General features: G+C 32.4%; 1 protein-coding gene across 2 annotated transcripts in view; it reads right to left on the bottom strand.

Annotated features, from left to right (window-relative positions):
* UBA6 (ubiquitin like modifier activating enzyme 6) overlaps nucleotides 1–16,573 on the bottom strand; it is a 76,020-nt gene that overhangs the window by 25,938 nt on the left and 33,509 nt on the right. For both annotated transcript variants that reach the window (XM_016164401.2, XM_016164400.2), the window contains 8 exons: nucleotides 15,958–16,061; nucleotides 14,219–14,281; nucleotides 13,399–13,475; nucleotides 12,825–12,891; nucleotides 3,927–4,070; nucleotides 2,035–2,102; nucleotides 1,476–1,554; nucleotides 542–622 (listed from right to left, as the gene is read on the bottom strand). In XM_016164401.2, coding sequence (XP_016019887.2) covers nucleotides 542–622; nucleotides 1,476–1,554; nucleotides 2,035–2,102; nucleotides 3,927–4,070; nucleotides 12,825–12,891; nucleotides 13,399–13,475; nucleotides 14,219–14,281; nucleotides 15,958–16,061 — 683 coding nt within the window. The remainder of the gene's footprint in view (nucleotides 1–541; nucleotides 623–1,475; nucleotides 1,555–2,034; nucleotides 2,103–3,926; nucleotides 4,071–12,824; nucleotides 12,892–13,398; nucleotides 13,476–14,218; nucleotides 14,282–15,957; nucleotides 16,062–16,573) is intronic.

Genomic DNA, 16,573 nt, shown 5'->3' with positions numbered 1-16,573 from the left:
TAAAGCATATCTTATATTGTATTGTATGATCCCCTCCCATAGTTAGATTTCTTTCTGTCACCACATATTTGACCCCTTTTACCCCATCTATCTCCCTCCTTCCCCAAACGCACGCTCCGATTATCTGAGTATTCTTCGACTTTCTAATGGTAGCTTCTCCCATCTTAAAGATTTAATAAGTAATACGTAATATCTAACAAAATAACACTATTAATGTGTTTTATAGTTTGCAAAGCCTTTTCACATTTAATCTTAACAATAATATGAGGTTGGTAATAAAGATAGCAGTTTTGCAGTATCAGAGAAAGAAATTTAGGAGCAGAGAAGTAATTTGCCATAAGGTGATTAGCTCAATAAACATGTTTGAATCAGCTGGTAAAAAAAAAAAAAAAAGTGGTCAGAATAGAATCAGAATCTTCCAATTTCTAGCTTAATCATCTATCCTCAAAAGCAGTATTTCAAATCCATGCAGTCAAATATAGTTCAAAAATGGAAAGCAGAGGAAATACAAACGTTTAACTTTTAAAAACTCATATCTTACCACTCCCTTCTCTTTGCTTGTGCCAACACCAAGTAAAGCAAAATTTTTTAACATTTCACAGCCTATGGCTCCACATCCTACCTATGAAGGAGAAAAATATATCGGATTAAATAAAATCAGAACTTCTACTTATTTAGAGCAATTGCATGTTAACTTTTGTTAAATGCTATGTTACAATTGTAAATACATACTTTTAAAAATATTTTGAACATTTGCAATTTATTTAAAAATATTTAACTGGTTTATGATGACATTATAAGTGTCTCAGTTAAAGAAACATATAAACCAAATTTTAAAAAGCTCGATATTTACATTTCCTTCAAACAGAAGACATTTTAAAATTCCAAACAAAGACCAAGCACTGAGTTCATTTTTTATTTAAGATAGAAAAAGCACAAAACATCAGTGCAACATTTTAATGACAAAGATTCCTTGAATATTTAAGAAAGACAGATTCCACCTACATATTCCTTTACTTGATGAGAAAAAATAAGTCAAAAAAACCTACCAATTTCTAATGTATTGCTAAAAAATCTTTTAATGTTTTAATGTTCAAAACTACCATATTAAATGTATTAATTCTTTAGATCAGGGGTTGGCAAACTTTTTCTGTAAAAGGCGAGTTAATATTTTCAGCTTTGCAGGCCATATGGTCTTTGTCGCAACCACTCAATCCACTTTTATAGCATAAAAGAAGCCATAGACAATACATAAATGAATGGGCTCAGTTGTGTTCCAATGAAACTTTACAAAACTAGCATCAAAATGGATTTGGTCTGTAGGCCATAGTTTGCAAACTCCTGTTTTACACATTTACTGAATGTCTACTATGTTAGGAACTGTACTCACTTAGACTCAAATTTGCTTTAATAAATTGATTATACACAATAGCAGTTTGAATGTTCTATTTAGTCTCATCATTATTCATACTTACTAAGAAGATATTTAAATTTTGTAGCTTCTGACACAAGGTATCTCCAATGCAGGCTCTTAAGGCATCATATCTATCTCCACTGAAGAAAATAACACGTACCATGAAAACAGAGGCATTATAAAGATTATTAAGATTAGTTTCACTATTTACACAAATTTAATGTACTTTAAATTGAATGCAGAACTTTGGGTTGTGTATATTTTGGGAAGAATTAATCCATAAGCTTTTATCAGATTCTCAGAGATTTACGGCTCAAAAAGGTGAAACAGAGATATAAAAGTTGAAGACAGCAACTATTTTCATCTAACATCAGAATGGTATTTTGAATGATAAATATTCTTATGAAAATGTACAATTTAAAACTTTATATTTATTATTTATAAAGTGGCAAAAAGGTATGGCATTATTATGACATGCAACCTCTAGAGAAGAAATAAGAAGTAAATGAGTTAGGAGAAAAAACATTTAAAACAAATCCACGATTAAACAAAAAATTTTAATCCAGTTGCTTCTTATAAACATACAAATAAGAAAAATGTAATAGAAATTTCAGTATTACCGTGGGAGAAATTCTTCACGTAAAGGTTTGCCCAAGGATTCGACAATATCCGCTGCTTCAATGTATAACTTAAAGTAGAAGATAAAAACATAACTTATGTATGAAACTTAAATTGTTAGAAAAACAAGTTTTATTTGCAGTTATTTAATAATTTAAAAAAATGATAAAAATACCCTTTCAGAGTAAAATTACAGATTAAAAAAAACACCTGTTTTTTATATAATATACATTCCTGTATTCTTTCATTAAAACTGTTAAACCTTAAGGATTTGTTATAAGATAGAATTTTGTTCATGTCACTTATCCATCTTAAAGATGACACGGTCTTAACAAACGGAAATTTCACCTCCAAATCTATTTTTTATAACTACACAAAAACTCTGTAAGTCCCATTCAATTTTAGCTACACTTGAATATATAATGAAGGGAACCAAATTTTGTCTTTTGGGATATTGATTTTAAGCTGGTTATTAAGAAACAAGACTCAGGAAGAACTTTTGATCCTTTCCCCTTACCTGCTTGGAGGATTCAGATAGGAAAACACGCTTAAAGGAAGGGATCATGACCTTAGCATTATAATATAAACTAAATGATGCAGACAGGAAGAAATCCAGCAAAGCCTGTTTGCTGAACTTCCCTCTGTGTCCAACAGTTTCTGGGTGGCTTAGCGAGAATCTGTTTACACATGTTCACTTTGTCATCTATCTGTAAACTGCCTGATTTCCCTTAGAAATCCCAGACCCAGGTCTCTCTCTCCTTTGTCCAGATGGCATACAAGTCTCAACTGCCCAATGTTTCCTCAGGGTCTCATATTTTTATGGCACCCCCTTATGTACTTTCATAATAAATTTTGGACATTTACTCCTGTGAATCTATTTGACCAGTTAAAACAACTTAGAAGGTGGGAAAAATTATTTTTTTGTTGTTTTTTGCATTCCCACAGTAATTTGGTTACTCTTTGATAAGAATACCTAGTCTATATTAATTTTCCAGCTTGGATATATTACATGTCACTTATAAATATATATACTATACAGGAAATGATCTAGGAAGCCACAATTTCAGCATTTTTAAAAATACCAGAGTTAGTTTAAGATAATGAGAAAAAGAACTATGTCTCCCATTTTCATTTAAGCTTCTTGAACATGACCAAATGGTTATTATTTATTATTTAATACAGAATCTATATTAATAACACAATGTTATTTCCCATGCTATTTAACAGCTGTATCTAATTTAGACTTTTAAAGATGAATTTGTACTCGTGTTAAAATAAACCAAAATACTCAGCAGCAAAATAGCATATGTCAGTACGTCTTAAAACACACAAAAAGGTAAATGTTACATTACAAAGTTTAAAAATTCAAAAAAAGAAAAGGCCTGAGAGTGTCCTTGGATATCCTTTGCCAATTATTCCATCTGGTATCAGAAATGAGTTTTTATTCCATCTTGTGATGTTCTTGCTCAATTTGGTTCTCAAATCTACCATTTCCATGCTTTCTACCTTCAGAAGTTTATACCTAGGAAGGGGCTCTGAATATTCATGATGCCAAAGATTCCATGGAATAAATTCAAGAGTCCTGAGAGGCAATAAATGCTAACCTAACAATATAGGAGACTAAGTATAAGGAAAATAAAATCCATTCTCTTATACTCACGAATGAAGGAAACATCCTAGAATCAATCAATCAAACTTTGGGTTACAGTCCAATAGCCTCAACATATCAGTTTCAATTACAGAATTAAGATTTGGTGGCATATCACATTTCTCTTGCGCATCAAAAAATATTTTAAGGTTGCTTTTATATTGATATTACAATTCATAACTGATATTTACGTATGAGGGGCTAATTCAACCTTAAGTATAAAATCTATTAAAATATAGAACTAACCCACTGGCACAAAGGTGAAAACTTTTCTGTCACAGCTTTCAATACTTCTTGGCTGGCGACACCTCCTACTGCTGCAGCAAGTGGAGATAAAAAGCCTTGAGCAGTCCAAGAGAGCCAACGCACAATGTCAGCATTGACGTCAGGCTGAAATGTAAGACAATAACATTAACAGTATTTACTTAATCTACTCAAAATTTCAATGCTTTAATGTGAGAATTATAGTTTAATTCAAAAAAGTTACTCAATTATCCTACTATTTTTTAAGTCTTAAAAAAGTTCCAATCTCACAATAAAAGACCCAATTGCATATTAATTACCCTAAGCAGTATGTTTTCACCAGAACCTATTTTTACTTTTTGACTGTTTATGTTACACTAAGGCACCACTTTATAATTTTTGTTAAAAACAGCTGTGATAAATGTCAATATTTACAACAAGAATTAAAAAAAAATTGATGACAACTGGAAAAATCTTGAACCTAGATAAATGGAAACAAAATGTGCTCAAAGTGGTAAATAAAAAGTAAAAGTGTGAAAAGTGATGAAGCAATATAGTTAAAAAAGGAAGTTTAGAAAAAAAATTAAGCACATAATGGCACTTTCGCTTACTAATCTAATGTAAGAGCTAATCACCACAAAGTTCTTATGACACTTAAAAACTGAAATGTTTCTTAAAATAAAGTTTATTAGTATTTTTAAGGAAGTATCAAAGAACTGGATTTTAGAGCTACTGTTTCAGAATATTTTATTTGTGACAAATATCTCTTCATAACATCTGTCTTCTCTTTCTCTTCTTGTTCTTTTACCATTAGTAACCTTAATCTTAAGGTTAAGAGTCAATAGGATCAATTCATCTTTTGACATCTTATGTAAAATAACAGTACTTGTGCACTTAGAGGGGAAGAGGAAAGGCTTTTATTACATTCTGAAAGACATCAATGATACAAAAAGAGTTTACTATCTACTCACTATTCCACTCCATTTCAATTTTCTATATCTCATTTTTCAACTATTTACCACTAAACTCAATTCAGATTAGGATTTCATTTAAGCTGTACCTTTTCAAATGCAGATATTGGTGTAGTGATAATATTAAAAACAATGAGAATGTTAACAGAAGCCCCAGGACAATGACAATGGCCTAAATCTGAACTTTCCCACAGAACCTTGAGAAGACACATACCCAAGAAGAAAAATAAACCAGTGGCAGGTTTTCAGTATTACGAGGAAACAGAGAATATTATGAACTTAAAAATTACCTGTAAATAGAAAAATAAATACCAAACTTCAACAGAACTATTTCTGGACTTCATATTGCTGTAAACCTGCACACAGCAGGAAGTGTGCGACAAAAGAAAGGCTTAATGGCAACAACCACAGTCAAATTCATCCCGAGAAACAGAAGGTCTCACACTAAGTCAAGAATTACTGAACATGTATGAAATACGGCAGATCCCAGGAATGGCTATTGTGAAAGAACTTCTCGGGGAGAGAATGATATAAATGGAAAGGGGAAACATTGTTTGACAGAGAAGGCTAAAGGAAGCAAGTGAGCAAAGTTAGCGGTTTGGCAAAAATCAGAGATCCACAAGACACTCCAACACATATATCCTCCCCCCTCCCAACCCACCCCCCCAAATTACCCATTAAAGAAAATCCTTTTTAGTATCCAAAGAGGTGTTCTAGAAGTAGAAATCTAAAAAGCACCCCAAACCCTTGCCCTGTCCAAAAAAAATAAGCAGAAAAATCAGTTTACCGTATAAAACCAATATAAGAGGGAATACAGAAATATTAGAATCAAAACATTTCAGCTATTGAAAATTTCTCCCCCAAACTAATCATAAGGCAAAGGAAATTTGAGTGAATTGTATATCCTTAACAAATACAGGGCAATGTGGAAAAACAAATACAAAAAACTCCACCTTGAATTAGAAATTTAATATCTAAGATATTAAATTTCCCAAGGAAGAGACTAAATAAATAGAAGAAAATCTGAATCTATGTATCAAAGTGGGCTCATGGTGTACCTGGGAAAACTGACTATCAACTCTGAGATATAACTTTATAAAATTATTAGATTCTACAAATGAAAAAATATACAGCAGAAAAAATATACAGGGCCTCAAGGCAAAAAGACCAGATTGCTTATAAGAGTAAGAAAATTAAGCTGGCATATTTCTCAACAATAAGATACAAAGTAAGAGATCACTTAAGAAAGTAAGAGCCTAGAATTTTAGATCCATCCCAGCTTCAAGATGAAGGCTATGGAAAAAATTCAAAACATAGAAGAACTCAGAATATTGTACTTCTGAGCTCTTGCCAAAACTGATTTCAAAACTAACTATAAAGCTAGAGTAATCAAAGTAGGATGATACCAGCAAAAGAATAAAAACCAATGGAAGACAATAGTGAGTTCAGAAATCACCCTACACATACATACAGTGTCAATAAATTGTCGACGAAGACACCAAAAAAAGAATAAGAGAGGAACTGTCTTTTCTATTGGTAGATTACTGAATATTCATATACACACAAAATTAACCTTGCAAGGTGCAAAAAAATGAACACACAAAAGTACAAAATTGTACATAATGAATTCAAAATATATAGTCATGTACACCTAATCTATATTTTGCATGGCATACAAAAAGGAATTCACTAAGCTATAAAACTTTTAGAAGAAAACAGGAGAAAAGCTTAGGTTAACCTATGTGACCTTAGGTTAAAAACACACAAACCACTTAGCAAAAACAAAACAATACAAAGAACTCCCCACAAACAAAAGAAAGAAAAATTGATAAATTTAACTTTGTTAAAATTTTAAACTTCTGCTTTCAAAAAACACTGTAATAAAATGAAAAGAGAACCCACAGGCTGAAAGAGAATATTTGTAAAACATGTATCTGATAAAGGACTGATACCCAGAATAAATAAAGAACTATCTCAATTGAAAGAAAACAATCTAATTAAAAAATAGGAAAAGATTTAAAGTTTCTCAAAGAAGAGATATGAATGACAAATAAGCATATGAAAAGATACTCAAATTCATAGCCATTAATGGAAAAAAAAAAAAGCACACTCTTTAAAATGGCTAAAATTAAATGAACAGATAGTATAGTAATGAAAAGAATGCAGAGCAACTCAAACTTATATTATTTCTGGTGGAAATGCGAAATAGTTTCTCTGTTGAACAATTTGGTAGTTTCTTTAAAAATGTATATCCACACCAAAATCTGTATGCATATAATTATAGCAGCTTTATTCATAACTCCCCAACCCAAATGTCTACCAATGATACAGGGACAAACAAACCATGCTACATCTACACAATGAAATACTACTCAGCGATAAAATGAAATGAACATGCAACGACATGGATGAAACTCAAATTCGTTTTATTCAATAAAAAAAAAAGCCAGACTCAAAAAGCTACATACTGCATGATTTAGTTTATATGATATTCTGGAAAAGGTAAAACTACAGAGGTTGCCATGGTTTGGTTATGGTAGATGGAGATGATTATTATATAAAGAGGAAGGAACTTTTGGCATTATGGAAATGTTTTATATCTTGATTGTGGTGGTAGATACATGACCAGACATTTTGAATTCATTATGTACAGTTGAATTAATTGTATAAAGAATTTTGTATAACTGTACACCTAAAAAGGATGAAATTTATCTCAATAAATCTGATAAATCGTTAATAACATCCTTCCTTTTAAGCACATATTTTCAACAAGCTATTTCTAGATTTCCGCACTTTTTTTTAAACTTTATAGTTTTTTGGCTATTTTTAATGTATTTTTAAATTAAATGTATTGGACTACATCGGTTAACAACATGGATATTTCAGGTATACAACTTTATAATACGACATCTGTACGACATCTGAATACTACATTGTATGCTCCCCACCCAAAGTCTAGTCTCCTTCCATCACTTTGTGTTTGACCCCCATTACCCTCTTTTCCACCACCCCCATACCTTCCGGTAACTATCATTCTGTCGTCTTTATCTATAAGTCTGTTTTTGTGTTTAAGCATTTCTTTATTCATTTGTTGCTCTTTGTTTTATAAGCCATGAGTGATATCATATGGTTCTTGACATCTCATACATTTTTCTAACCACTAAATACACAAGAGGTCTTTCACTTATAACTAGTAATTGTTTTCAGTACATTTTCCTCTTTGTTTTTATTTCATAAAATACGAGCTCATATTATTGTTACTAGTTATGTTAAGACTTTCACTTCTTCGCTTTTATAAAATAAGGACAAAAACAATACAATTTTCAAATAACTGCACAAACTGCTATGTTTCTATTGCTAAAATGAAACTGCTGGAGTAACATCAGAAGCATGGTGGAGTGAGGGATCTCCCCAGAGCTCTCCCCTTGGAATAACAAGCTGAACATTTAAAGCTCAACAAATAACACTCAACCTGTACACAACCATGTCTGAGTGAGTGATCTGCTCATAAGAACTTTCAGAAGTTGGCACCGTAGGAGTCTGGTGGTAGACTGGGAGGGCAAAGAAGCTGCCTCACCCAGCGGGAGCATCCTGTGGAAGGAGGAGGGTTCCTCGAACAGCACTGCCTGATCAGCAGAGCCCAGGGATGAGGACAGAAAGGAGAGTGGGAACTAAGTGCAGAGGAGTAACAGCTGCAGTTGCAAAACAGGAGGCTAAGACACTGAGACTAGCAGCAACCTCCACCCACCAACCCAGATCCCACCCTCCCTCCACCCTACCACATCTTTCCAGAACTAGTACTGCGGAGCCCCAGGGGAATTGAGCAAACATTACTAAAATTGTTGCTAACACTGACAGAGACTGAGACTGAGGGTAGAGACTGTGATTGAATAGTTATAAGAAAAAAACACTATTAAGTCTCAAAGCAGGGATTCAAGAGGCCACCTACTGGAATTCAAAAGAAAAACGTCTTCTTATCAACAAGCTAAAGAGAGACCTCAATATAATAAATCTTATTTCTGAAAAAAAAAAAGCAGCACACAATCACATTAACATCCAGGTGGGCAAATAGTCCATCAAACACCATGAACAGCCAGAGTGACAAGGCTGCCCAGAAAGAAAGAGAAAAATCTCCAGAAAATAAGCTTAAAGACATAGAAGTATGCGACTTAAATAACAGAGAATTCAGGACTTCACTTCTGAAAAAAACTCAGTGAGATGCAGAATAATTCATATCAATAATTCTAAGAACTTAGAAAAAACAGACCAGCAAAATAAGTTTATTAACAAGGAGGCTAAAATCCTAAAAAAGAAACAAATAGAACTTCTGGAGATGAAGAACATACTAAAAGAGATGAAGAATAAAATAGCAAGCTTAGGAAACATAGTTGGGAGGAAAGAATCAGTGATATCAAAGACAGAAATCTAAAAATGAATTAGAAGGAAGAAGAGAGAAACTGAAAAATGAAAAATAATGATAGAAATACAAGAACTAGCTGACACTATCAAGAAAAGCAACATAAGAATAATGGGTATTCCAGGAGAAAAGAGGGAGAAAGAATCAGAGAGCATATTCAGACAAAGACTTGACAAGAATTTCTGAAATCTAAGAAATGAGCTGGAGCTTCAAATCCAAGAAGCTAACAGAATACCCATATACCTCAACCCAAAAAGGCCTTCTTCAAGACACATTATACTAAAATTGTCAAAAATTAATAACAAAGAAAGAATTCTCAAGGCAGTCAGGGAAAAGAAGACAGTAACCTATAATGGAAAACCCTTTAGACTATCTTTGGACTTCTCAGGACAAACCTTACAAGTAAAGAAGGAGTGGAATCAAATATTCAAACTATTAAGTGACAGGAATTTCCAGCCAAGAATAATGTATCCAGCAAAGCTCTCCTTTAGATATGAAGGAGAAATAAAGACCTTTCTGGACATACAAAAACTGAAGGAATTCTCCACTATGAGGCCTGCATTAGAGAACATACTAAAAGGGGTCAGGCCACCTGAAACAAAATGACAAAAAGAATGCATAACTATGAGTAAGGTGTCTAACAGGCAAACAGAAGCAGAAGAGTGAAACCCTTATGAAGAACAGGATAGTATAAACTTAAACAGTAAGAAGAGAATTGCTATTGCAAGGTAGTAATGAACATTCAGCATACATAGAGATAATTTGAGACAACAATAACAGAAAAGGGGAGGAATCAAAGAACCACACAGAAGAAAATGGACTACTGTATACATATAATTATCCTTTACATAATTTTAATGGTAACCACACACCAAAGATCCAGAATGAGATACATAATGTAAAACAAGAAAGTACAGAGGGAAAATCCACAAAACGCCATCAAATTAAAATAACAAATCCAAGAACAAGGAAACAATGGCAATTCCAAGGTACTAGAAAAAAGATAAAATGGTTATAGGAAAATGCCATATTTCAATAATCATCTTTAATGTAAATGGACTGAACTTACCAACAAAAAGTTATAGAGTTGCAGATTGGATCAAAAAACAAAACCCAATCATATGGTGCTTTCAGGAGACACATCTCAGTTCCAAAGACAAATACAGACTCAAAGTGAAATTGTGGAAAACAATACAAGCAAATGTCATTCAGAGAAAAGCAGTAGCGGTACTGTTATCGGATGAAATTGACTTTGAGAAAAAAAGGTAAAGAGAAATAATGAGGAACACTTCATAATGACAAAGGGACTCACACACCAAGAAGACGTTAACACTTATTAATATCTATGTTCCCAATCAGGGAGCCCCAAAATATATAAAGCAATTTACTAACAGAACTAAAGAAATAAACTGACCAAAACAATTTCATAGTAGGGGACCTATATAACCTATTGTCGGATAAGGACAAAACATCTAAGCAGAAAATCATTAAGGAAATAATAAACTTAAATTACACATTAGATCAACTGGACATAATCAACATTTGCACAGCCTTTCATCCCAAAACAGTTGCTTATACATTCTCCTCTAGTGCACATGGAATATTCTCAAGGATTGACCACATACTGGGACACACAGATAGCTTCAACAAATACAGGAGGGTTAAAATCATACCAACAATATTCTCTGATCATAATGCTTTGAAGCTAGAGATCAACTGTAAAAAGAAAGAGGGAAGAACCACAAATACACATAGAAATTAAACAACTTATTACTGAAAAACAACTGGGACAGAGAAAAAAGTAAGAGAGATAAAGAGATACATAGAAACTAATGATAATGATAGCACAACATATCAAAACTTTTGGGACATGGCAAAAGCAGTACTAAGAGGAAAGTTCATTATCATTATAGGCCCAAATAAATAAGCTAACACTTCATCTTAAAAAACTAGAAAAAGAAGAACAAATGAAGCCTAAAATCAGCAGAAGGAAAGAAATAATGAAAATCAGAGCAGATTGAATGAAAGTGAGAACAGAAACACAATAGAAAAAATTAGACTGATCAGCAGTATGGAAACTGAAATAATCATTAAAAACCTACCAAAAAGTGAAAGTCTAGGACCAGATGGCTTCACCAGTGAATTCTACCATTCAAAGAAGATTTAATACCTATTCTTCTCAAACTCTTGTAAAAAAATTGAAGAGAGGCAATATTTTCTAATTCATTTTACAAGGCTAATATTACTACTGTCTCAGTTCCCAACCTTTTTGTCTGTCACTAGGGATCTATGCTTCTATGAGAATCTAATGCCTAATGATGTGAGGTGGAGCTGAGGCTGTGACACCAATGCTGGGGATCAGCTGCAAACATAGATGAAGCTTCGCTTGCTTGCCCATTGCTCACCTCCTGCTGTGCCACCTGGTTCCTAACAGGCCACCGACCAGTATCGGTCCATTGAATCAAAGCGTTGGGACCCCTGCTCTACTGGGTTAATTACCAAAAAACTTGAAAGATATACGCACACCAATGTTTACAGCAGCATTATTCACAGTGGCCACGACATGGAAACAACTGAAACGTCCTACAATAGATGACTGGATAAAGAAGATATGATACATATGTACAATGGACTATTACTCAGCTATAAGAAGAAATGAAATGCTGCCATTTGTGACAACATGGATGGATCTTGAAATGATCATGTGAAACGCAACAAGCCAGACAGAAAAAGTTGAAAATCACATGATATCACTTATATGGGATATAAATCTAAAAGCAACCAACAAATATAACAAACGAGAGACTCATAGACACTGGACTAGTGGTTACCAGAGGGAAGGAGGGGAGAGGAGAGGTAGATGGAGGAAAAGGGGTCAGATATGTGGTGATAGAAAGAAATCTATGGGCAGTGAACACACAATGCAATATATATATGACTTACTGGTGAATTGTACATTTGAAACTTATTGGACTTTGTTAATCAATGTCACCCCAATACTAACATAAAATAAATAAATTTAAAAATAAAATAAAATGAAGTGAAACTACTGGCCAGCTGGCACTGGCGCCATAACATGAAAAAACTATTTTCTAGGTAATATGCCCACACATGATATGCAAAATACAATTTAAGAGATATGCATATATAATTTTTAAAAAATGATTTAGGAAAGCTGACAACTTTCTATAGTGAGTTTTAGTGGGTTAACAAACCAAGTAAATCAGAGGATAATATAATACTAAAAATACAACAGCAGCAAATCATAATTACTATAAGCTATATACTGTTCTATACACTTTACAAAATTAAATAATTTAATGTTCATGACATCCCTATGCAATAGCTTAACTGCACTTTATAGTGTTATAAATTACAGTGAATGAAGTCAATAAGTTGCCTACTGTCAGAGTCAATAAATAGTAAAGCTGGATTGGAAGGATAAGAGAATATTAATATATAGAACATTCATATGTTACACATTTTTTGAGGGATGTAACTTTGAATATTTACCTTCTCTTCCAAGGTTTCACTTATAGATGTTGCTAGTTTCAACAGTTCTTCTGAATCATTTTGGCATCTAGGATTCAAAACAAAAACATCCCAATTTCAGTTTTCTCAACTGCTATAAACAGTAGGTCATATTTAAAAATGTGGAATTTTGCAACAGGTAGCACAAAGTACTTCAATGATTTGAAGGTAACTAGCTTATTACTTCAAAATCAGATTCAGTTTTAAATATATAAGGCAAAAACCTTTTACAATAGCACTTATGAACTTATGACTTACAAGGCCAGAGGGTGAAAAATTACATAGTATATTCATAATTCAATAATTCTCAGGTTTTTTATTTAAGAAGTTATAGTTTTTGAAGACTTTAAAAATGGGAAAATTCTTATTTAATATAATTCCAATTTTATAAATTAATCTCTCCACTCCCAATAGAAAAAAAGACTAGGTCATAACAAATGTTTATATACTATGTGTTCACCAATATTGCTTAGTTCCTTTATACATTTTTTAATCTATAATTTCTGAAATACTTTTTATAATAAGGAAAAAAGTTATCTAAAACAAAGAACATTACCCAATATTTGGCTTGCGACTATAGTTTTCCTGAAACTGGTCCAAAGCAAGCATAGCTGTGTGTATCTCTAAAGGTGCCTATTGAAAACATTAAAAATTAGCCAATGTAATACGTGCCAGGCACTATGCTAATGCTTTAAAAACATTTTATTTAATCCTTACAATAAATTAATTATCTCTATTTAACAGAGGAGAAAGCTGAGTCTTAGAGAAGTTAAATGATTTGACTGACTTGACTTCAAGGCAATAAAGCAATGTTTAGAAATATATATGTAAGTCTCGATTCCAGATGGCATGACTAGTTTTTACTAGGTTATCTACATGAAACTTAGAGTAAAATGAACTAAACAGCAGCAATAAAAGATCATCTAACTTTTTCCTTATCAATATTTACAAATTTGCAAACTTAACATAACTCTTTCATCAACACAAATACATTCTCTGCTAAAAAATTATATTCAGTGATTAAAAAAAATAGAATGCTTCCAAGATTTTGGGGGGAAAAGTTATTATGTAAAACTCTACAAAGTTCAGAAAATCTTTTAAAAAGATCATCTTTGCATAAATTATTGACATTTTCTTAACTATCAAAGCTGGCATATCATTATAATAGCAAAACTTTTTTCTATTTTCTAACATTTTTCCATGATATAAATTCTCATTTTTAATCTTTGGGAGTCAACTTTAGATATGTAAATATAATCTTTATTAAGAAAATCTGACAAGTGTATATATGGTTACTCCATTTTAATTTTATAATCTCTTATCAATCCCCAACCCCCACTCTGCTGCCTCTCTTAAATCTACAAGTGTTTGTTTACCTCAGGTTTACTAAAATCCGCAATAAGGCACTTTGGGTGTTTAATCTGCTTCTTCAATGATTCCTAATAGAAACCAAACAAAATAATTACTCCAGTGCAAATAAGTGATTACCTGACGAAATATACAGAGCACTAAAAGCAATGGATCTTTTCCAAAGGTCTGTAATAAATACGACTGAGCAAATAAGTTTTAACTGAATTATGAAACAGCTATCATTTTCCCTATTATCCCTTACTACTATACTATACTTTATTTTTTTAAATGTTGAATCCAATTAGACAACCTGTGCATATAATAAATTTGGGAAGAAGTGGTAAAAACATCTATATACTTGATATAAAAATCTTGTGTTTTAAATGAAAAGCTACTGCTGTAGGGAAGAGGTATGAGAACTTGGAATTTGGAGCCTGCTATGTGCTGCGTCATGGCACCTGGCTGATCAAACCATTAGAAACCTACAGAACAAAGGAAGATCCCTATATAGATCACTAACGACTATTAACTCATACCTTTAATGTTTATCCATACAAAAGAAAAACAGGAAAACAAAGACTTTAAACTGTATACTCTTTACTCCCTATAATCAGTAATTTTTCATAGAAACTAAAAACCCAGCTTCTATGGAGCATTATTCCTCTCTAATAAACTTTCCTTTGTCTTTCATTCTGGCTCGTTTGTGAATTCTTTCCTGCTTGATGCCAAGGACCCTCTCTCGGAATGGGACTCGAGTCCCCACTTGGGAGCATGCACTCTGTCCTGCATCACTAATATATTTTTCTGATATCAAGTTATCAAGAGTTGTTATGCCTGACTAGACTTGAATACTTGAAGTTAAAACTTTCTGTGCTGAGCAAAGAGCATACTAAGGCCAAAAGAGCCAACCAACCAAACAAACAAAACCCTCGAGAAACAAAAACCTCCAAACACTCATCCCACCTGAAATTTACTTGAAGAATAAACTAATTAAAAATTGGAGACAGTGGCAAGAGGGAGTATCGCAGAGACAAATTTGACTAGCTGTAGTTATTGTAATTGGTTCTTTTGTTCTAATTTTGGTTTGTACAAAAAGTTTTGTAGAGGACTTCAGCTAATAATGGTTCTGGAAAAGGCAATTAAGTTAAAACCTTGAACACTTGCAATAAAAGAGATTATATAAAGTGGTCTAATGATTTAAGCAGCAAGAGACTCCATAGTTCCCTAATACAAGTAGCCTCTCTACTCTATTTAAATACTTACATTTTCCTCTCAATATCAGTTTATATGAATTTAGTATTTCCAAAATAACAGTTTCTTGATATTTAAAAAATTAAAAACCTATATTGAGTATTAAAAATAAAAGAAATATTCCTTTTATTTTAAAAATGTAAGTAATTCAACAATAAGACATATGGTATTTCAATGCTTATTAACTCTTTCAAAAATATAATAGTTTCATTTTTTGTTTTAGGAGGTAATTTTAAGAACTTTGGCTCTTTGATATTCGCAAAGGTATAGTTCCTTTGTGGTAATTTATATACCTCAATTATATGCATGTGGTATTCCAGTTGTAGATTTTTTGTTGTGATTGGTATATTTTATTAAACTGATACCTTTTCTTCAAAAAGGGTGCAAATCAAAAAAACAAATTCTACTCAGCCTTTAAATTAATTATTTGGTTAACTCAGTACTTATTACTTTTTTCCTCTTCTGACATTCTTCTGTAAAGAAATGATTTTTAAGCAGAAAAAAAAATACTTACAAAGTAAAATGTTTTAGGAGTCTTAACTTGGACAGCTATGCCTCCATGTAAATAAGGTTCCAGTTCTGTAGTATCACCAATGCTAAAAGAAAATGGTGATACCACTAAAATAAAAATAAAAAAAAAAGAAAATGGTTATACATTGATATAGGTATTTAAGATTTAAAATCATAAAGATGTTAATTTCCTCTAATTTATGAAATTAAGACGATCCTAGCATAAATCTATTTTTTGGAGGGGTGTGTGTGCGTGTGTGGGGGTGGTTGGAGAAAGTGTGTGGAGACAAATTATTTTTACAATGTGAACTTAAGGACTTAAACAAACATAGCCAAGAAAACTTAGAGGGGGCAAAAAAGTAATGAGAGGTGCTTATTAGATATTGAATATAGTGTGGTACTGGCTCTTGAATAGATAAGCAAACGAAAGATAAATTAAGATAAAGAATTCAGAAACAGACCCACAAGGGATAAGATTAAGGTGACACCTCAAACCAGTGAGGAAATGATAGCATTATTTTATAAATCTTTGAGGGAAAATACTATCTGGGGAGGACTCTATTCCAAATGTTTTAAATGTCAAAAAAGATGAAAGCATGGAAGAAAAATTCTTTAAAACT

Source organism: Rousettus aegyptiacus, unplaced genomic scaffold (assembly GCF_014176215.1).
Source record: "Rousettus aegyptiacus isolate mRouAeg1 unplaced genomic scaffold, mRouAeg1.p scaffold_m13_p_10, whole genome shotgun sequence".
Taxonomy (NCBI): Eukaryota; Metazoa; Chordata; class Mammalia; order Chiroptera; family Pteropodidae; genus Rousettus; species Rousettus aegyptiacus.
This window is presented reverse-complemented; position numbering and strand designations above follow the sequence as displayed.